We start from the raw sequence: 23,518 nt of genomic DNA, 5'->3' as shown, positions 1-23,518 counted from the left end.
TTAAGACCTGTTAGTGCTGATCTGTGGTGGGACATACGAGATCGATGCCTGTTGCCTATTTTTCCTTTAGATATGTAGCATCCACATGCAAGTATTGGCATTCTGCCTTCTCGATGGCACATAAGCCATCCGATGCACCTAAGAATTTGCAAGGATATCAAAACCAAGTATTTTAAGACTTGTGAAAATTATGCTACTAATTGAATGGTGGGACATACAAATGTCCTTGTCTGATGTGTATTTTTCCTTGACATCTGTATGATCCACATCTGCATTGGGGCTTCAACATTCCTGACAGCACATACGGCATCGGATGTAGGGACATCAAAATCTCTTGTTTTAATACATTTCAAAGTTTGGTGGGTGATTTTATGGTGGGACATCTAGATGGCTATGTTTGACACATATTTTTCCTTGAGATATGTATGGTCCACATGTGGATTGGGGCATTCCGCCTTCTTGATTGCACATCTAGTATCCAATGCACTCAAGGCCTTGCAAGGACATCAAAACCACTAGCTTTAAGACTCATGCAAAGTTTGGAACCGACCCAATGATGAGACATATGGATGTCATCCAATGCGTATATTTCCTTAACATCCATAGGATGCACATGCAAATTGTGGCATTGTGCCTTCCTGGCAGCACATTCGGTGTCCAATTCATGTGTAGCTATGAAAGGACATCAAAACCACGTAAGTTAAGGGCCTTGCAAACTTTTGTGCCAATCTGATGGTGGGACATATGGATGTCAGTGTCCTTTGGACATTTTTCCTTCACATACGTAGCATTAACATGCGAGTATGGCTATTTTGCCCTCCAAGTAGGACATCTGACATCCGATGAACCTAAGACTTTACAAGAACATCAAAAAAAATTATTTAAAGACCCGTGTAAATTCTAGTGCCGATCCAATGGTGGGACATATAGATGTCCTTGTCCAATGTGTATTTTTCCTTGATAATATACGTATGATCCACATGTGGATTGGGGCATTCTGCCTTCCTGGTAGCACATATGATATTTGATGCACTTGAGTCTTTGCAAGAACATTAAAAATGCTTGTTTTAAGAATCGTGTAGAATTTGGTGTTGATGTAACGGTGGGACGTACATGAGTTGGTGTCCTTTGTATATTTTCCCTTCACATACGTAGCATCCACATGCGAATATCAACATTCTACCTTCCTGGTGACACATACAGCATCTGATGCACTTCTAAATTTGCAAGGATATCAAAACCAATCCTTGAAATACCTGTGCACATTCTGGTACCAATTGGCTAGTGGTACATATGGATATCCTTGTGTGTTCTGTATGTTTTCCTTGACATTGATCCTTATCATCCACATTTGGATTGGGGCATTCTACCTTGCCAACAGCACATAGGGCATCTGATGCACTTGAGCCTTTGCAAGGCTATCGACACCACTTGTCTAGGTACACTTGCGTGGTGATCTAACGGTGGGACATGCAAATGGTGGCATTCGACACATAGTTTTCCTTGAGATATGTATTATTCACACGTGTATTGTGGCATTCCACCTTCTCCATAGCACATCTGGCATTCGATGCACCCAAGAACTTGATGCATATATTTCCTTAACATATGTAGGATGCACATGTGAATTGTGGCATTTCGCCTTCTTGGTGACACATCTGGCGTTTGATGCATGCATCGATAGGCAAGGACATCAAAACCACTTAACTTAAGGGCCTTGCAAACGTATGTGCCAATCCGGCAGTGGGACATACGGATGTTAGTATTCGTTGGACATTTTTCCTTCACATACATAGCATTAATGTGCGAGTATGCAGGTTCGACAGATTCTCATGTGAACCAAACTTGATGCTCCATAAATCATGGTGCAATTAGCACCAGGTGACTCCTCTTCATCTCTTCTCAAAACACGGAGCAAGAATTCTTGGAATCATTGCCTACACTTGCGTTGTCATATATTGTTGTGGCAAACAATGTCGGTTCTTGTTGCACCAACCCAATCCGAACTCCTCAATGAATGTAGGTTTAGCTTTCCAATATCGTTTAAGTCTATCATTGGATCCTAGAACCTCTAAATCAGTGTGATGATAAAGCTTGTTCCAAAACCACTCCTATCCACCAAGGCTAGGCTCTTGCATGCATCCACGCGTAGATTTAATCCCTTGAAAATCATCAGTTCTCACCTAGTTCAAAATTTCAAAGACAGCTTTCATTGCATTGCCAGCCTTTGTTATGTCTTGTGCAATCGCAAGTGATTCTACCACCAAGATCCCCAAAAGAATGAAGACCATGAAGGCTCAAATCACTTCTCCAAAGTCACACTCTCCCTTTCTACAAGCGTTGATCCATACTACAGTGAGAGAGCTTAGCTACAATACCTTAAGCATTGCCCTAGACCAAAGAATGAACCAGTTATATTTCCACGGGTAAAGCTTCTTTGCTCAAACTCTTGTAGCTTGTAGCTAGCAACTTATCAGCGTTGAAAGCTGCAATTGTTCGAATATTGCCCATAGCCTCCCCTGTAATTATGCTTGCACATATGCAGTTGAGAGATCACCTAAGATTCCACTACAGAGAGATTCTACAATGACATTTCAGAAGGAACCCATAAAGTGAATAAGAATAGACAAAAACATAGTTTTAGCATCCGAGCATTGACCAAAACAAAATCTAGTGGTTAAATTACACTGCAATTGCAAGTAATCATTATGCTACTACAATTACAAGCTTTTATGTGGTTGCAATTGCAAGCAATGATTATGCAAGGACTTGGGATCATGCTGGCCTACGGTATGGTGTCAAAGGATTGGAGTGGGCAATGTATATCCATATGGCTACCCTTCTTCTTAGAAAAGCTGTCTTTGCTCCTTTGGTCTAGACAGGGTTTTACGTTCTGATCATGCTTGCAATTTCATAGTAGGCTAAAGCCTCTGTGAGTCATTTTTTGGCTACCTTCAACGTAGCTTAGCTCTACTATGTAAGCGTCATGTCTCAAACGTACCTAGTTCAGGTCTCAAATGGCCTTTAATTTCAAGGGAAAAAACTTTTGGTTTTCTTTGTAAGTCTAAATACTTAATGCTTTTCAAATTGGATCTCAGTTAAAAGGCTTTAACGTTGGGAAATTTGTTATTTTAGCGTTGCAAGTTGTTTGTAAATGTGTTTCCAAGTGTAGGTTGATGGCAAGTTTTAAACAATGAAAGATCTATTGTCTATAAATACTAATGTAAATGAGGATTCGAGGATCTCTAGTAACAACAAGATCATCTATGAGTCATTTGATTCTTTGTAAGATCATCGTTTTGCTTCAGCAATGAAGATCCTTCTAAGTTTACAATTCAACATTGGTATAGTATTCAAGTGGTTATCCTTATAGAATGTTAGAATCTGTTTCTATCTGAAATGGGTAGAGAGACGAGAAGACACAATCTTATACATATTCTTCCATGGGCAACAAGCTAAAAGACAACAAATGAAACTTTTATCAAGTCTGTTGCTTTGCTAGAATCATGTATCTAATACACCTTTTCTTATTCCAAATTTGTATAAAGCAAGATGCACACCTATCAATGCTCAATGAAACTAATGATGTATGTTTTGCTTGTTGTCCATGTTTGTGTACTCGTAGAAGAGAGTCTAATTTCCATCTAGTGCCTAGCTATTCTTTCATGGCCATGTTACATTTTAAATATTTGAATCCTCTCTTAAAGCCATATTGATTTGGTTGGGTCTAGTATCACTTCATGTTTCATTGGTCACCAAATACATCAACAATCAAGGATTCAAGTGTCATGAGGCTTAAAAATTTAAAAGACAAGTCTATGAAAGACTTCCAAGTCTCTTCCAAGTTCTAGCCTTTCTTTCAAGCATCAAAGTTGAAAACTCAAAAGCTTAGCCAAAAAAGAAATGAGACTTTTCCTCTCCCTCATTATCATCATCATCATCAAAAGCCATGAACTCAAAGGATATAGCTTGTGCTGTCCAAGTGGGACACAAGCCAAAGTGGTTCTCAATGATAAGAGGACAAGGGGCAACTTGCAAGGTTCTCAAGCAACCAATAAGCTGAGAGGCACCAAGATATGGACCTTGGAGGAGCTCACCCCATTTTAGCTCAAGATAAAAGCAATAAAATTAACCAAAGTGAAGGAGGCTCCAAAGGAAAGGCAAATGGGCTATTTATAGAGATGGAAAAGCACTTATCAAAGACTTCAAACCCAAGCCCAATAACTCTCAGCCTTAAACTAATGTAATGAAGGCCATTTGTCTTTCATAGCAGATCATAGGCGATTATTTTAAATTAATGTAATAAGGCCGATTATCTTTCACAGTAGGGAAACATTTATCCCATACCAAAACAAAAGATGTATGTTTCCAACATACAAATTGTATGTGGCATTGTCACACCGATGCTTCATGAGCTCTTGAATCTCCTTAAGAAGCGGTGTGACTCCATCCACTTATGAACTCCTTCTCCAACTCAACAATGATAAACTTCTTGCTATCTCACACTTGATGACTACAAAAGATTTTGAAAATATTAGTGAAAATAGAATCTATTCCAAAGGATTTGAATTAAGCATTTGAAAAAATATACACTTACTTCTAATCAATGTGGAAGTCAGGTAGGTACACATTGACGAGTTGTCACATCCGTCAACAAAAACATGCTCTAGAGGCACTATTCGTAATAATGCCTCCTAACACTATGTCGATCGGAATGTGAGAATCTCCCTCCACCCTGGTCGTGGTAGGAAGAGTTGTGGAAAGTTGGACTTACAGTGGATGAGTGGACCTAGGATGGTGGAATAGAATCCAATGGTATCAAAGGGCATTGCATGCTCTCTGATACTACCCTATTGGAGTCACCATGTGAAGAAGAACCACTACCAGGAGCCATAGAGAGTATGGAATTTGTGAGTGTCTCACTCTTATTTTTTCACGAGGTCTACTCTCCTCCACTAGCTCCTTGCCCTTGTCCTTTTGGAAGATATGTGGTATCTCCATGGATGGTCAAGACTCTTTAAGTTCCTTGATTGTCATCACAAGGACCTCTTGAGATCTCGGTTTAGCAGCATTGCCTTGAGAGCTAGTGAAATCTCAAATGGTATTCAATAACTTCTCTCTAGACATAGAGGATAAACCACACAAGGTGTCATTGTGCAGATTATTCACATGTACCACCCCAAGCAACTAGTCTTTTTTTTTTAAATTTGTGTTTAGTCAGTGCTATATTTCATTGGTTTTTAAGTGTTTAATATTGTGAAAATGTTTATGTTTCGTCATGTTAATTCAGTTGCATAGTGCTTAGTTGAATGTAATGTCTAAACATTGCAAGGATGTAAATGTGTAATGTCATTTGAATATTTCTTTATGTGATGCATATGTACATAGATGCTTATATTATAGATTATGCCTCACTGAATGATGTAAGGATGCAAATGAGTGAATGTCAATTTTCTTGTGTTTCTTTGAAGGATGCATAGATAAAAATCGATGTGTGCATAGTTATTCCTCATAGAGAAACTAATTGATTCATAAAGTCATGTACGTATAGCATATTATGCTCAAAGCTATTTTGCTTACATTTACATGTCATATACTAGTGGAGACATGAGTCCCAAACCCCAAAACCATATATATTTACATGCCATGGACTTTTTACGTTTGGATACTAATACCAAAGACCCAAGACCATATGCAAGTTGTTAGCATCCCCAGGGATTACTAACAATAATGTGGTCATGATTGGTAGTAATTGACCTACAACCAATAGTAGTAAGACTACTAGCACTAGTAGTCATCCTGTTACTAGTAGTAGTTGACCTATTACTGATGTGTAATAAGTACTAGTGGTAATTAGACTATTTCTAGCTATAGTCCATTGGTTTCTACTATATAATTGTCACCATATGCAACTTGCCAACATCCCTAGGGATTATTGGCAATCACTATTGGTAGTAATTGACCTACAACCAATAGAAGTAAGCCTACTACCACTAGTAGTCATCCTCTTACTAGTAGTAATTGGCTTTTTACTAATGGTAGTGTACTAACTACTCGTGGTAATTAGACCATTTCTAGTTGTAGGCCATTGATTTCTAGTAGTTAATTGTCACCAAGAGGTGCATAGGCATCATTGTGCCTGTCATTGCATGAGAATGACATTCACATACATAAACCATGTCAAAAGGGCATATCAGTACATGAATATTAAAGAGAGGAGGAGAGAGAGAGAGAGAGAGAGAGAGAGAGAGAGGTAGGGAGGGAGGGAGGGAGGGAGGGAGGGAGGGGGGAAGGCAGAGAGAGAGAGAGAGAGAGAGAGAGAGAGGGAGGGAGGGAGGGGGGGAGGCAACGAGAGAGAGAGAGAGAGAGAGAGAGAGAGAGAGAGAGGGAGGGAGGGAGGGAGTCAATGAGACTTTAAAAACTAGATACAATGAGCTAAATGGGTGGAGCCTCTAAGCAAGCACATGCACCCAAGACAAATACAGACCCAAAATTGCTAGCATAAATTATACAAGCCCATTGAGGATGGGAGCTATGTTGTATCATAGTGGTGGTCCTCTATGTGCTGTTTGAGGAAATAAGTCCATCGAGTAGCTAAGATTGCAGAAAAGGGTCTTGGTAGAGAGCAACTAGTGGGTGTTACAACATCACGCAGCCCATGATAGAGTGCTAACATCGATCTATCTATGTGGTCTAATGTGGTCTCCTAGCTGTGGATCTCCATTCAACAATAACGTCGGTCAATCTATGTGGTCCAATGTTGTCTCCTAGTAGTGGATCTCCATCTGTCACAATAATGTTGCTAGCGATGCTCTGCCTTCATTTGAGATCATGTTAAATATGCTAATGCAAGGGCAAATGAGTATAAATACCAACAATGATCTACATAGTCATGAACAAGCTTTTAAAGGTGCAAGAGCCAAAAGTTTCCAAATAAGGAGAGGTAGAAATAAATACAATGGTAGCAAACATAACCAATCAGGCATGTAGAGGCAATTATTCTCATAGCCCTGGTAGGCATTCTTTAGGTCATCGTTAACATTAGCACCAACATTAAGGTTCCACCAATCAAAGGGAGACATGGAATACAAGAGGAAGACTATGGTATTATAGGACAAAGTAAACAAAATTTAATTGATTGATAACAACAACAGCATATATAACATAGTCTTAGGTCGAAGTGGGAGGCAATTACATGCCGACCTTGATGAGGATTCCCCAAAAAACTAAATGTGTACAACATTCCAAACATGCTTGTGTTTCAGTTTCCTTATCAACCTGTGCTTGAGTGCTTCATTTTAAAATTTTCTATATACATATACATATATGTATATGTATATATGCGTGTGCGCCTGCGTGTGTGTGTGTATGTATGTATGTATGTATTAAAAAAAGATGACTACACCATTCCCAACATGGAGGTTTGCGAGTCTCATAATCAACCATGAGTGCTCCCTAACAATCTTATGGTGAATGTCGAGTTTGCTAAAGATAAAATTAGATGGATGTGTGTGAGTCTCCTAATCAACCTATATGTGTAAACCATTCCCAACATGGAGGTGTGTGAGTCTCCTAATCAGCCATGCTAGCTTCGTAACAAACCTAACCTAGGGTGAATGTTGAGTTTGCTAAAGATGGAAACATGTCTCCATAAAAATGATGATTTGTTACGACGATGGTACCCTTGATGGGAGGGGTACTCATAGGGACTATGTCTAGTCTTCCACTAACCTGGCATGCTTTTGGGTCTGGGTCTTGGCGTCTCTAATCGAGACCTTGTGCTCATCAAAAGACATCTTCTCCCAACCATCTTCTTGCCTCTGAAGAAGTCTATAATCTCTTGGATGTGTTTCATGGTGGATCTCATGGGGCACACTGCCAAAGGGTGCCCAAGTACAGACCAACATGTGGGTGCCCAGAAAAAGTCTTGGGCAGTCTAGAATGGGTGCAGCCCATCACACAACAGCTGCTCATGATGGATTTTATAAAACTGAGTGCCAACCCAAGGGCACCCCCTTTACACACCGCCCAATGGCCGCTACGAACAATGGTTTTGTAAACTACCAATGATGTGTAGGAGCGTGGAAACAGAGGTGATTGGCAGAGTGGAAGGGTGCCCATCGAAGCCGAGAGGGAAGGACGTGGAGTCGAGCACATAGGACTCGAAGGTTTGGTCCTGAGGTGAGGTGTGTGAGAGAGGTTGAGCGGTGGTTCTCTTTCTTTCCCCGTGTTCATCAACCAACAACTTGGACCTTTTTCCAAAGGTCCAATGACAGGAAGGTTCACCAAAGATTGTCCAAATGCATTTCTCTTCTCTTCAAGTTTCATCTTCTCCCTTTTCCTCAGCACCCATCGTCTCTTTTCATTCCTTCCCAAAGTTTTGAGTCCCTCTCCATGGCCGAATCACTCCCCCCCACCCTCGCTCATGAGTCCCCTGCTTCCTCCTTCTGCTCCCCTTCTTGCTCCTTCGCATCCCCTCCTTCTTCCTCCGCCAGAAAAACCTCGGCCTCCCCCCCTTTGGCTCTCTCATTCCCTCCCAGTTCGGCTTCTTGCCGATCGGGACATTGCCCGCTTTTTGGAACCGATGGATCCAGAGCTTCTATTCGCAAGAGCTGCTCGGGAGAACGGCGCAGGGGGGCGCAAATTCACCTCCAGGTATCGTATCCCTCCAGCTCGCTTTTGAAACATTATCACAGCGCAATGTTGTTGATTCTATTCCAAATAAGCTCGTATTAGCTCATGCCTACGGAAAGCGAGTGGTTGGTGTGTCGACCCCTCCACCACTTAGTAATATTTTTCGCCCAAGATGCTCTTCTTCTCTTTTTCTTTTAACTCTTCTCCCGGTCGTCATTGCTTTTTCTCCAGGAAGCTCTACATCACATTGATACCAACATTTTCCATCTAAAATCTTGTTTAGCAAAGACTGATTGGAAATTTAGATATGAGAAGGTTGACGTAAGTTCGCTTTAGTCCTAAAGGCCTTAGTTAAATTCGTCAGAAAGACATAATTTTTTTAATAGACATCCGAAATACAACCTAGAGAGGCTTCATTGGGCTCCAGCACCTCGCTCGTTCTCTCTCTCTCTCTCTAAATCCCTGCTTCCTTCTCCCCTTTATCTCCTTATCACGTCATGGAGCGTAGTAAAAATATCAAAACAACTGCCATGGAGGGGAAAAACGTAAGAATTAACCTTTTTTTTCCATGACTTATAGAAAATCTACCTAAGGTCCTGTTGAAGCAGTAAATTGTTTGTTGACGTGAAGTGCTTTTTTAAAGATTTGCAGTGGTATCAACCCCTCAAGTTGAGTGCATTCTTAAGTCTTATGTGGTGTGCAAACCTCAAGGCCACAGAGGACTAAAAAAATAATCTAAGGAGTGCAGGGGCACCCTGTTGGAAATGGAGGAAAGACTCACTCTATCCTCACACCCTCTGCAGAATAGGATCAGCTCCGTCTCTCACACTCAATGATGCAGCTCACTTATGAAGACATCACTCAAACAATAGAGAATAGACACCGTATACGAGAGAGAGAGAGAGAGAGAGAGAGAAAGAGAGAGAGAGAGAGAGAGAGAGAGAGAGAACTCAATTTTATTCTTCCACCAAACAGTCAGCAAAACAAGCTTAGAGATGAGCACAAGACAACCAGCAAAGGGCTGAGTAAAAGCTGAGAACTGTGTAGGCTAACTCCTGCTCCGCGCTTCCTCCTGTAGGCTTTAGTGACTGATACAGAACTGAGGGGGAGGGGGGCTGCCCCCTTGAAGAAGACCTGCTGGTTGGTTTTGCTCTAGTGGGCCGACCAGCGTGGTTGGCTGGGCCGACCAGCCTTGGTTGGCTGGGCCAACCAGCCTAGGGGTAGGCCTATAAATAGGGCCTCCCCTGGCCTAGTTCCTTGCTGCTGCGCATCCTGCAGCCCAATCTACTGCGTATCCTGCAGTACCTACAGCCCCCACATAAGCTTGATGATGTTGTCGATGATGAGCTCTCCAACAAAGTGGTAATGGACCTTGATGTCCGTGCATGGAACATGGAGTTCTTTGCGATGGCAAGGGAACTTTGGTTGTTGCACATGACCACCGTCGTCTCCTCTTGAAGCACGTCCATATCCTCTAGAATCCAATTGGGCCACAATGTCTTGCATGTTGCTGTGCATGCAGCTTTGTACTCCGCCTCTGTATAGATGAAAGAGCAATTGAGGACTGTTTCTTACGGAGCCATGAAATGACCTGAAAGCCTGGTGACTGTGCCACGTATATCTCCTCCTCCAAGGCCCCGTGCAAGAATGCTGATTTGACATCCACCTTGAATATCGGCCATCTATGATAGGCATCCAAGGCTATAACAGTGTCACCATCCGAGGTTGAGACCCTCCACCTAAGCGTACCCTCTTACCACCCGCCAGGTTTTGTATTTGTCCAAGCTACCATCAGATTTGAACTTAAGTTTATACACCCACTTGGTACCACTTACCTTCCGCTTGTAGGGTTTGTCCCCCAAGTCTTAGGTGTCATTCTTCAAAATAGCATCCACCTGTGCCTTTATGGCAGCTTGCCACTTTGGAATATCCTTTACCTCCTCAAAGGATCTGGGCTCATTGATCTGAGCCACCATGGCGAAGTTTGCGGAGGGAGTAGGCATATTGCGCTGGGACCTCTAAACTTCAGAGCTAGACTCAGGGATGTCTGTGACCCGAGAGTCTTGCAAGGTTCTGAGATACCACCTTGGTAATTTCTTTTATGAGGAAGTTGACTTCGGAGGTTGGCTTTGGTGCATCTGGTTTTGCCTCAGACTCCTCGGACTCTTCATCCTTCTCCACTTCTTTAATAGGTAACTTGGGTGAGGTTTGCAATGGGAACTTCTTAGATCTCCTCTTTTGGCTAGGGCTCTGTCTCCTCAAAGACCACATCCTTGCTGATGAGTCTCTGTTTCTTCACTGGGTCGAAGAGGTAGTATGCCTTGGATTCTTCACTATACCCGATAAAGATACACCTCCTGGTCTTGGATTCCAGCTTTGTCCTCTCATTCTGTGTACATGTACGAAGGCATTAGAACTGAAAATCCTGAAATGAGAAATGGTCGGTTTCTTACCATAGTATGCTTCATAGGGAGTCTTGTCTTCAATGGCCTTGGTCTTGGTATTGTTAAGGATTTGAACAGTATTGTTCACAGCTTCACCCCAATAAGCTTTTGAGAGGTTCTTCCCTCTCAACATGGTCAAACCCATCTCTGTGACTGCTCGATGCTTTCGTTCAGCAACTCCATTTTGCTGAGATGTGCAGGCTGTGGTAAGCTGGAGCTTGATTCCATGCTTCTTGCAGAAAGTATTGAACTTAGTGGAGGTGAACTCCCTCGCTCGACCAATGCGAAAAGCTTTGACATCCTCCTTTTCTACATTGGCCTTCCATTCTTTGAATTTCTTGAAAGCTTGAGGTTTCTTGGCTAGGCAGTAAACCCAAGTCATTGACTGAAATCATCAATGAATATTAGAGTGTAGTGCGAACGTGCGAATGAGTTCGTTGACATGGCCCCGCATATGTTGGAATGAACCAACTCTAGCAGGGAATCTCTCCGGTGTTGCTTGCCCTCTAAGCAAGCTCTGCAGATTTTGTCATTGTCTGCAATCGGTGGAGGTCCATTCCCCATGTTTGACTGCTGCATCTCTATCAGAATGCCATAGTTGACATGTCTAAATCTCTCATGCCATAACTTCGAGCGTCCATGGTCCCCATGTACTATTAATGCATTGAGCTGCTATAACCCATTCTCTAGGACTCCATGAGCCACCACCTGTTTAGTCTCCTTGGATTTGACAGTTACTCGCTGATCTTCAAACAGTACGAGCATCTTGTGCTTGTCCATCTGACTCATTGAGAGCAAATTTTGCAAAGATTAGGCTAATGAAGTACATTAAAAATTACTTTTTCATCTCTCGAGGTTGTGATGAATGGTACGCTGCCTATACCTTTCACAAGGCATGTTTGGCTGTCCCCCACTGTCACCTTTGAATCGGGATCTAATGCAAGCACAAAACAATAGCTAGTAGTCGCCTAGAGTCTGCGCCAACCTCCATGGGGGTCACTGCCGCCTTGCAGTCCTCCATCTTGAATCGCTGGAGTAACTCCCTACAATATTTCTCTTGCGAGATGAATATGCTGCCCTTACTCTGCTTGACCTCAATCTGAAGAAAATAGTGGAGAGATCTTAGATCTGTCATTTCAAAGTTCTCCGTCAGAAGCTTTTCGACAATAGAGATCTTTTTCATGTGGTCTCTTGTAAGTATCAAATCATCCACGTATAGGATCATTACCAACCTCTTCCCCGCCTCTGAAAGAGATAAAGAGTGGCATTTGAAGGACTTCAAGCCAACCTCGACTTGCTGGTACCACGCTCTCCGGGTCTGTTCTAGCCCATATGATGCATTCTTTATTATTCATACCTTGGAAGCGGAACATGGAACCTGAAAGCCTGGTGACTGCGCCACGTATATCTCCTCCTCCAAGGCCCCGTGCAAGAATGCTGATTTGACATCCATCTAGAATATCGGCCATCTATGATAGGCATCCAAGGCTATAACAGTCCAAATAGTCACCATCCGAGGTCGAGACCCTCCACCTAAGCGTACCCTCTTACCACCCGCCAGGCTTTGTATTTGTCCAAGCTACCATGAGATTTGAACTTAAGTTTATACACCCACTTGGTACCACTTACCTTCCGCTTGTAGGGTTTGTCCCCCAAGTCCCAGGTGTCATTCTTCAAAATAGCATCCACCTGTGCCTTTATGGAAGCTTGCCACTTTGGAATGTCCTTTACCTCCTCAAAGGATCTGGGCTCATTGATCTGAGCCACCATGACGAAGTTTGCGGAGGGAGTAGGCATATTGCGCTGGGACCTTTGAACTTCAGAGCTAGACTCAGGGATGTCTGTGACCCGAGAGTCTTGCAAGGTTCTGAGATACCACATTGGTAATTTCTTTTATGAGGAAGTTGACTTCGGAGGTTGGCTTTGGTGCATCTGGTTTTGCCTTAGACTCCTCGGACTCTTCATCCTTCTCCACTTCTTTATTAGGTAACTTGGGTGAGGTTTGCAATGGGAACTTCTTAGATCTCCTCTTTTGGCTAGGGCTCTGTCTCCTCAAAGACCACATCCTTGCTGATGAGTCTCTGTTTCTTCACTGGGTCGAAGATGTAGTATGCCTTGGATTCTTCACTATACCCGATAAAGATACACCTCCTGGTCTTGGATTCCAGCTTTGTCCTCTCATTCTGTGTACATGTACGAAGGCATTAGAACTGAAAATCCTGAAATGAGAAATGGTCGGTTTCTTACCATAGTATGCTTCATAGGGAGTCTTGTCTTCAATGGCCTTGGTCTTGGTATTGTTAAGGATTTGAACAGTATTGTTCACAGCTTCACCCCAATAAGCTTTTGAGAGGTTCTTCCCTCTCAACATGGTCAAACCCATCTCTGTGACTGCTCGATGCTTTCGTTCAGCAACTCCATTTTGCTGAGATGTGCAGGCTGTGGTAAGCTGGAGCTTGATTCCATGCTTCTTGCAGAAAGTATTGAACTTAGTGGAGGTGAACTCCCTCGCTCGACCAATGCGAAAAGCTTTGACATCCTCCTTTTCTACATTGGCCTTCCATTCTTTGAATTTCTTGAAAGCTTGAGATTTCTTGGCTAGGCAGTAAACCCAAGTCATTGACTGAAATCATCAATGAATATTAGAGTGTAGTGCGAACGTGCGAATGAGTTCGTTGACATGGCCCCGCATATGTTGGAATGAACCAACTCTAGCAGGGAATCTCTCCGGTGTTGCTTGCCCTCTAAGCAAGCTCTGCAGACTTTGTCATTGTCTGCAATCGGTGGAGGTCCATTCCCCATGTTTGACTGCTGCATCTCTATCAGAATGCCATAGTTGACATGTCTAAATCTCTCATGCCATAACTTCGAGCGTCCATGGTCCCCATGTACTATTAATGCATTGAGCTGCTATAACCCATTCTCTAGGACTCCATGAGCCACCACCTGTTTAGTCTCCTTGGATTTGACAGTTACTCGCTGATCTTCAAACAGTACGAGCATCTTGTGCTTGTCCATCTGACTCATTGAGAGCAAATTTTGCAAAGATTAGGCTAATGAAGTACATTAAAAATTACTTTTTCATCTCTCGAGGTTGTGATGAATGGTACGCTGCCTATACCTTTCACAAGGCATGTTTGGCTGTCCCCCACTGTCACCTTTGAATCGGGATCTAATGCAAGCACAAAACAATAGCTAGTAGTCGCCTAGAGTCTGCGCCAATCTCCATGGGGGTCACTGCGGCCTTGCAGTCCTCCATCTTGAGTCGCTGGAGTAACTCCCTACAATATTTCGCTTGCGAGATGAATATGCTGCCCTTACTCTGCTTGACCTCAATCTGAAGAAAATAGTGGAGAGATCTTAGATCTGTCATTTCAAAGTTCTCCGTCAGAAGCTTTTTGACAATAGAGATCTTTTTCATGTGGTCTCTTATAAGTATCAAATCATCCACGTATAGGATCATTACCAACCTCTTCCCTGCCTCTGAAAGAGATAAAGAGTGGCATTTGAAGGACTTCAAGCCAACCTCGACTTGCTGGTACCACGCTCTCGGGGTCTGTTCTAGCCCATACGATGCATTCTTTATTATGCATACCTTGGAAGCGGAACATGGAACCTGAAAGCCTGGTGACTGCGCCACGTATATCTCCTCCTCCAAGGCCCTGTGCAAGAATGCTGATTTGACATCCATCTAGAATATCGGCCATCTATGATAGGCATCCAAGGCTATAACAGTCCAAATAGTCACCATCCGAGGTCGAGACCCTCCACCTAAGCGTACCCTCTTACCACCCGCCAGGCTTTGTATTTGTCCAAGCTACCATGAGATTTGAACTTAAGTTTATACACCCACTTGGTACCACTTACCTTTCGCTTGTAGGGTTTGTCCCCCAAGTCCCAAGTGTCATTCTTCAAAATAGCATCCACCTGTGCCTTTATGGCAGCTTGCCACTTTGGAATATCCTTTACCTCCTCAAAGGATCTGGGCTCATTGATCTGAGCCACCATGGCGAAGTTTGCGGAGGGAGTAGGCATATTGCGTTGGGACCTCTGAACTTCAGAGCTAGACTCAGGGATGTCTGTGACCCGAGAGTCTTGCAAGGTTCTGAGATACCACATTGGTAATTTCTTTTATGAGGAAGTTGACTTCGGAGGTTGGCTTTGGTGCATCTGGTTTTGCCTCAGACTCCTCGGACTCTTCATCCTTCTCCACTTCCTTAATAGGTAACTTGGGTGAGGTTTGCAATGGGAACTTCTTAGATCTCCTCTTTTGGCTAGGGCTCTGTCTCCTCAAAGACCACATCCTTGCTAATGAGTCTCTGTTTCTTCATTGGGTCGAAGAGGTAGTATGCCTTGGATTCTTCACTATACCCGATAAAGATACACCTCCTGGTCTTGGATTCCAGCTTTGTCCTCTCATTCTGTGTACATGTACGAAGGCATTAGAACTGAAAATCCTGAAATGAGAAATGGTCGGTTTCTTACCATAGTATGCTTCATAGGGAGTCTTGCCTTCAATGGCCTTGGTCTTGGTATTGTTAAGGATTTGAACAGTATTGTTCACAGCTTCACCCCAATAAGCTTTTGAGAGGTTCTTCCCTCTCAACATGGTTAAACCCATCTCTGTGACTGCTCGATGCTTTCGTTCAGCAACTCCATTTTGCTGAGATGTGCAGGCTGTGGTAAGCTGGAGCTTGATTCCATGCTTCTTGCAGAAAGTATTGAACTTAGTGGAGGTGAACTCCCTCGCTCGACCAATGCGAAAAGCTTTGACATCCTCCTTTTCTACCTTGGCCTTCCATTCTTTGAATTTCTTGAAAGCTTGAGATTTATTGGCTAGGCAGTAAACCCAAGTCATTGACTGAAATCATCAATGAATATTAGAGTGTAGTGCGCGAACGTGTGAATGAGTTCGTTGACATGGCCCCGCATATGTTGGAATGAACCAAACTCTAGCAGGGAATCTCTCCGGTGTTGCTTGCCCTCTAAGCAAGCTCTGCAGACTTTGTCATTGTCTGCAATCGGTGGAGGTCCATTCCCCATGTTTGACTGTTGCATCTCTATCAGAATGCCATAGTTGACATGTCTAAATCTCTCATGCCATAACTTCGAGCGTCCATGGTCCCCATGTACTATTAATGCATTGAGCTGCTATAACCCATTCTCTAGGACTCCATGAGCCACCACCTGTTTAGTCTCCTTGGATTTGACAGTTACTCGCTGATCTTCAAACAGTACGAGCATCTTGTGCTTGTCCATCTGACTCATTGAGAGAAAATTTTGCAAAGATTAGGCTCATGAAGTACATTAAAAATTACTTTTTCATCTCTCGAGGTTGTGATGAATGGTACGCTGCCTATACCTTTCACAAGGCATGTTTGGCTGTCCCCCACTGTCACCTTTGAATCGGGATGAGTACCTTCCTTTGTTCTGAACCACTCTCTTTTGTTGGACATGTGTTTCAAAGTCGCGCTATCTACATACTAGCCTTCCTAGATCCCTCAGTCACTGCATAAGCCGTGGAGTGCTCAAAAAGTAAGAAGAGCTCACCTCTTGTGACATTGGCTGAATCTGTCTTTGGCTCCTCCTTGCTCTTGACTCCCTCTTCTGCTTTAAGTCTGCCTTCTTCTTCCGGTAGTCCTTTGCGTAATGGCTGAGTTTCTCACAGTAGAAGCACTTAATGTTTTTCTTCTTCTCTGCGTCTTTACCCTTGTTGCCTGTGGAGCCTTTAGACTTGCCCTTGCCGGGCTTGTCTTTAACCCAGAGTGCTTTGTCATCCTCTTTGTTGTATAGCTTCTCTTGGGCCTCCTCCTGCAGCATGGTCCAACCTCTTCGAAAGCAAGAGGCTTATTCCTCTCCCTTGCGGTGACAATTGTGACAAAACCCTTGAAGCCTCTAGGTAGCATGCCAAGCGTTAGTTGGCTTGAATCCACATTTTGTCCAATTGAGGCAAGTTGATCTCTCACCACTTTGACTTTTGTTAGGTGGTCGTGAACAGAATCTCCTTGATCCATGCCCATGTCGAAGAGCTGATGTTGAAGCGTGAGAATACGAGACGCGTTGTTTGTCTCATATAGATCCTTTAGAGTGGTCCACGCCTCTACTGACATAGTTGCCATTAGGATGTGCTGAATCCACCGTCGTCCCTATAATCAACTCAAGGGCTTGGGCTTCTTTATCCTCCCATGCTTCGAGTTCATCTGCATTTGCAGGCACAATAATCCTCCCTTTGCCATCAACTTGGTCCTCCGGCTTTGCCTCCGTCCCGTTGTGAGCTTCGACAACTTCCGAGCCACTAGATGACTCTGGATCTTCACCTTCCAGATGGGGTCGCCTTCGTGTAGAGGGACTCCTTCCTTCGATGTGAAGACATAGAGCTGCAGCCTTGGCTTTGATCCGAGAGGAACAACTCACTCTATCCTCATACCCTCTGTCGAACATGATCAGCTCCATCTCTCACACTCAATGGTGCAGCTCAATGATGAAGGCCTCACTTATACAATAGGCTATAGACAGCGTATACAAGAGAGAGAAAGAGAGAGAGAACTTAGATGTATTCTTCCATCAACAGTGGGCAAAACAAGCTTAGAGATGAGCACAAGACAACCACCAAAGGGTTGGGCAAAAATAGAGAAATGTATAGGCTAACTCCTGCTTCGAGCTGCCTCCTGTAGGCTTCAGTGTGAACACTCAAAGGGGGAGGAGATATCCACACACAGTTGAATGCTGAGGAAACTTCCTTCTATATTACTGGATGCTTGCACCTACATTACACTTTCCTCACACATATCTACAAGGAGGGTCCTCATACTTTCAAGAGGCCACATCACTATGTCTATTCCACTCTACATCCATATACATAGTCTATACATCAACAATCATGAGCTTGTACATCATATAGACCCAAAGCCTCTCTAAAAAGACAAAACTTATCTTTACCCAATGACTTGGTAAAGATATCTGCAACCTGGGCATCTGTCTAGACATATCTCATGTCAATCTCTCCACTTATCACCTTCTCCCTGATATAGTGATAGTGGATCTCCATATATTTAGTCCTTGCATGGAACTTATGTTGTCACAGTATACCACTACTGGACCATCAATGCATACACCCAACTCATTAAGAAGTAATCTTAGCCAATGTTGCTATGGCAACCCCTCTATACTCAGCTTCCGTGCTAGACAATGCAACTGTGGGTTGTTTTTTGCTGCTCCAACTAATCACACCACTTCCAAGAGAGAATGCATACCCACTAATTGATCTCCTATTATCAATACTGCTAGCCCAATCTTTTGTATACCCATGCAAGCATCCTTCCTTGGCAATAGAACAAGCGAACATTGATTGTAGCTTTCACATATCTAAGTATCCTCCTCACTGCATCAAGGTGACTCTTGCAGGGCTTTTGCATGAACTTCTCACCACTCTTAATGCATAGCTCAAGTCCGGCCTAGTGATGGTGAGATATATTAGACTTCCAACCATCTTACTGAACATAGCCACATCTTGCAAGTAGTGGCTGTCATCAACCATCTTTGCATTTTCCTCTAAAGGAGTTCAGCCAGTTTGCATGCTGTCATACCATATTTTTATAGCATATCGAAGGCATATTGTCTTTGGATCATCCAAATACCATGATGAGTGTCAATGACCTCAATTCCAAGAAAGTACCTAAACTGTCCTAGGTCTTTCATGTCGAATTCCCTTGCCAATTGCTTCTTTATGGCTGTAATTCTTGCATCATATTTGCCCGTGATGATCAAGTCATCAACATATATGATTATGATCACCATTTTTGACCCCTCTTGTTGCACATGCAAGGAGTAATCGGCTTTGGACTGTCTGAAATTTAATTTCTGCAAGGTTTTGCTTATCTTGTCACACCATGTCCTAGGTGCTTGTTTCAGCCCATATAAAGCTTTTCTTAGCTTGCACACATGCAGGGTGTACATACCCTTCCCGCTGTAGCATATATACCTCGTCTTAATGAACCATTTAGAAACGCATTTTTAACTTCCATCTGCCATAAATTCCAACCAAACATGCTAGCCAATGCAATAACCGTCCTTATGGTAGTCATCTTTGCTACCGGCGCTGAAAGTTTCATCATAATCAAACAATATGTTTGGGGTAACCCTTTGCTACTAACCTTGCCTTGTACCTTTCAAGACTCCCGTCCGATTTGCATCTAACTTTATAAACCCATTTATAGCCAATAGCCTTTTTGCCTTTAGGAAGCTTGACAAGAGTCCATGTATGATTTTTATCCAAGGCATGCATCTCTTCATCCATAGCATCTCTCCAATCTGAAATGTTGACAGCTTCTTCAAAACATGATGGCTCAACATGTTGCACTTTACTAACCATATATGCATAGTGCATCCTTATATAACCATCGTATGTCAACCTATCCATGGATGTCTAACCCTTTCCGATCTCCTCAAGAGTTGTGAATTTGGCACTTGCTTTCTAGCCTGTGGTGGCACATACTTTGTGGCATGCTTGGTATCTTGAACTTTGACAAGCTGTAGATTACTCCCTTCATCACAACTTGCATCCTCAATGCTCTTATCCTCAACCATAATTGCTTGCTGTAATTTTGCTTTCTCAACCTTAGGCATGTATTCATCCTCAAACATAATTGCTTTGGGCTGATACCAAGGTTCATGTTTACTAAATTTGACATCACGACTCTCATATAGTTGTCTTGTAGTGGGATAATAGCACTTGTACCCTTTCCCTTCAATGGGGTATCCCAAATACACACATTTTATAGCTCTTGGCTCCATCGTCTTTCTTATTTCATTGGGCACATGCACATAACAAAGACAGCCAAACACCTTCAAATATGCCAAGGTTGGCTTATACCTTTAAAGCTTCTCATAGGGTGTCATTCCATGTATGGCATCCGTGGGAGTCCTATTCATTATGTGCATTGTTGTTTGCAGTGCTTCAGCCCATTAAGTCAATGGCATATTCATGTCATCCATCATGGCTCTAGACATGTCTCCAATCACTCGTATTTTTCCTTTCTACAATAGCATTTTGTTGAGGAGTGTATCTGCATGTAACCCATCTTTTTGTGCCTTGACTATACAAGAACTCATCAAACTCATAAGGCATATACTCTTCGCCATTATTGGTGTGAGCATTTTATTTGACATCCAAGCTCCTTCTCAACCATTCTTTTGTATTTGCAAAACACTTTGAAAGCATCACTCTTTGCTTTCAAAAAATATACCCATATCATGCCGCTGCAATCATCTATAAAGGTAATATAATACCTCGCTCCTCTTGGGGTTACGTTATCCATAGGACCCCAAATATCAGAGTGCACTATTTCCAAAGGATATTTACTTACTCTCCCTCTTTGGAAATGACAATCGTTTTTGCTTGGCAAACTACATGTAGGACTTGTGTAAATCCAAAGTCCTATTACCCTGTTGTAAAGAAGCCCAAACAAGCCTTCATGTATGGCAACGATAGCCCCGATAACAGCCAGTCTATGAATGTCGAGATTGGCCTCCCTCGACGCCCACGGAAGTGCAAGCATTTTGGGCTTTGTAAATTAGTACAGAACATCAGTCATTGGCTGCAGGAAAGCTGCTGCTCCTGGGAACTCTCAAGCATGACAGACGTTCACACTTTGGCAAACTCGGTCGACTCAAAGAATGCGGTGCAAGAAAAAGAAAATGTGGGTCGCCTCCTTGATTGCTCAGTCTCTCCATTTGAGCATACAAGGTGCAAGGTTGAGCATACAATCTAATGCAGGCCGTGCTTCCCTGTTTCCAACACCAAACTGATTGTGTTGGGTCATTCTTGCCTCAACTAAGACTATGTTTTAGAAACCTGTCAGAAATTTATTGCCTCAATGACAGTGCTGATTTGGCCGCTTCAATCGATAACGTGCTCCAGCAGTGTAGAGCTCATTGTCCAGCAGCTACCCCAATCACAGAGGAGCAAAGCTCCCTTCCTCACCAATCTTCAGCTCTTCAAATGATTCACCATTGCCGATGTCGTATTGAGCCAGCAACTTCAAAATGTCACTTCGCACGTTCTCCGCAGAAATGCTTTGACCTTTTTGTCAATGTTGCTCAATCGGCCTTTCTCAAATACCTCCTAGCTTTTTTTCTCCATAGCCAGACTTTGCAGGCTTTTCAACTCATCATTTTCTGTATCATGCATTGTAGGAGGGACCTCTGCTGCAGTTGGACTGCTTATGATCTCCAGGTCATCGTGAGCTAGGTATTCTTACAATGATCTTCACTTCATCACCAATGGGTTCAGTGGCAGACGAGAAAAAGTGGGTTCGGCATAGTATATGCTGGTGTTCTTCAAGATGGAACCAGAGTAGCGACCACACTTTAGAAAGCTCAAGGCAAGGAGTTCAGATCTCAGGGTTATGTGCGCCTTATCTGACAGGGCTATAGTAAATCTGTATTCCCAATGCAATGGAGGAGTTACAGAGCCACTAAACCAGAGAACCTTTGGCAAATATTCAAAAACAACAGCCTGTGGGAGCCTTCCGCATAAGATTGTAGTGTTGGATTCCTCCCAAGATCACTATCCTGGCTCTGATATCAAACTGAACATCCAAAAGGGGGAGGAGATATCCACACACAGCGCAATGCTCATGAAACTTCCTTCTGTATACTGGATGCCCACACCTACATTACACTCTCCTCACACATATTTACAAGGAGGGTCCCTTAAGTCCCTTTACACTCATACTTTCAAGAGGCCACATCACTTAGGCTATTACCTAGTGGGCCGACAGCCTGGTTGGCTGGGTCGACCAGCCTTGGTTGGCTGGGCAACCAGCCTAGGGGTAGGCCTATAAATGGGGCCTCCCCTGGTCTATTTCCTTGCTGCTGCTGCTGCTGCTCATCCTGCAGCCCAATCTGCTGCATATCCTGCAGTACCTACAGCCCCCAAATCAGCTCCCCCTCTTGGTCCAATGCCCCCGTGTCCTCCTCATATGGGGGCTCACAAGTGGGGACATTGACCTCCAACACATCCATATGGGGAGATTTAATTCACAAATGCATTTTGAGTGCCAAAAGTTTCTTTTAAGTTTTGAAAGTAGTTATGTGCCTAGGGAGTGGAGTTTTCTTTCTTGGATATGCATTTACATGTTATGGAGTGGAGTCCTCTTTCTTGGATATTCATTTGCCTGTTTTCTAAAACTTTTGGTCGTAGTTGCAGTTTGTCAACGATTGTGAATACATCAAGGAAATCGAGCATCACCTGACACAAAGGATGATACATATTATATCAATATTTCTCGAGAGTATGATACATATTATATCAATATTTCTGGAGAGAGTGAGTCAAGAGGTCTTGTTTCCATCCATTGTTGTGTGGAACACCCAAATCAGGTTTTAGCATGCGTATTTTGTCTAGTTTTATAATGAAAGGATTTCAAAATTTATGGAGCCAATGCTGGACCTCTTTAGGCATATATATGTTTGGCTAAGTCAATTTCAATCTCAAGCTTATTCAGTGTGACACTCAGAGGTCTCTAATAAAATCCCTTGCATGTGCTTGTTTGACTTGCTTGTCTTGTTCGAGCAATGTGACTACTGGCTTCTCAGTCTTGCTCAACTCTCAGGCTTCCTGATCCCTGACTACTGGCTTCTCAGTCTTGCTCAACTCTCAGGCTCCCTGATCCTTAGAGATGGACTTGCAATTGGTTCATGTTGCTAAGTCCCTTCAATCTCTAGCACAGAATCTAGTAGCTTCTTTGTCTACTATGCCTACAATGCACTTGCCTTATTGCATCCACCTCCTTCATCAAGCTACCTCTTCTGTTCATAATCATGGACACATTGTTGGTGGCAGTTCCTAACTGACTCTTGGAATTGTTGGAAATATTTTAGGTGCCTGAACAGGTGCACTCCAGGAGCTGCCCTGCACATAGGCGTTCTGGTGAAGAATTCGTGGCACATCTGCTTTTTTTGGGACAGAGAACACCTATTTCAGTGCTTAAATCGCTGCACAGGCTACTCTGCAGCCTCTGTTTTGAAGGCAACAGCAGCTTGCCTGATCTGTTGTATTTCCACACCTGTTCCTGCTGTTTTATGATTTTTGTAGCATCTAGGTTTTTTGGGACAGGATGCCTACAACCTCTGAAGTACAAGCGCCAGCCAGGCGCTTCTGTTGGAGACTGTTTCAGGAGGTTCTTCGCTGTGCTTGGGGTCCGTGCTGCATTTCAGAGCTCACCAGGGCAGCTGCCTACTAGGCAACCTGCAGCAGACACGTTTCGGAGCAGCCTGCTCACATTTTGAGGTACTGCGGCTGGGGTTTCTGACCTGACTGCATGGCAGTCACTGTGCATCAGCTGCCTCTGGTTGTTGCAGTCATCTGGATGCCCTGGGAGCTCTCTGTGGTCCAGGAGTGTACAGCAAACGTTGCATTTTTTGATTCTATATAGGAG

General features: G+C 43.3%; 1 protein-coding gene across 1 annotated transcript in view; it reads left to right on the top strand.

Moving 5' to 3' along the window:
- Positions 1-8,222: 8,222 nt before the first annotated feature.
- The window catches only part of LOC147895845 (thioredoxin-like 2, chloroplastic), a 28,734-nt gene continuing 13,438 nt past the window's right edge, over positions 8,223-23,518 (top strand). Inside the window, exon 1 of the mRNA XM_087382600.1 lies at positions 8,223-8,655. Within this exon, the coding sequence (XP_087238726.1) occupies positions 8,395-8,655 (261 nt within the window). The 5' untranslated portion in view covers positions 8,223-8,394. The remainder of the gene's footprint in view (positions 8,656-23,518) is intronic.

Source organism: Dipteris shenzhenensis, chromosome 12 (genome assembly GCF_047967505.1).
Source record: "Dipteris shenzhenensis isolate YYH24624 ecotype China chromosome 12, Dip_SZ_1.0, whole genome shotgun sequence".
NCBI classification, from domain to species: Eukaryota; Viridiplantae; Streptophyta; class Polypodiopsida; order Gleicheniales; family Dipteridaceae; genus Dipteris; species Dipteris shenzhenensis.
Note: the sequence above shows the minus strand (reverse complement) of the source record. Positions and strands in the feature narration are given on the sequence as shown.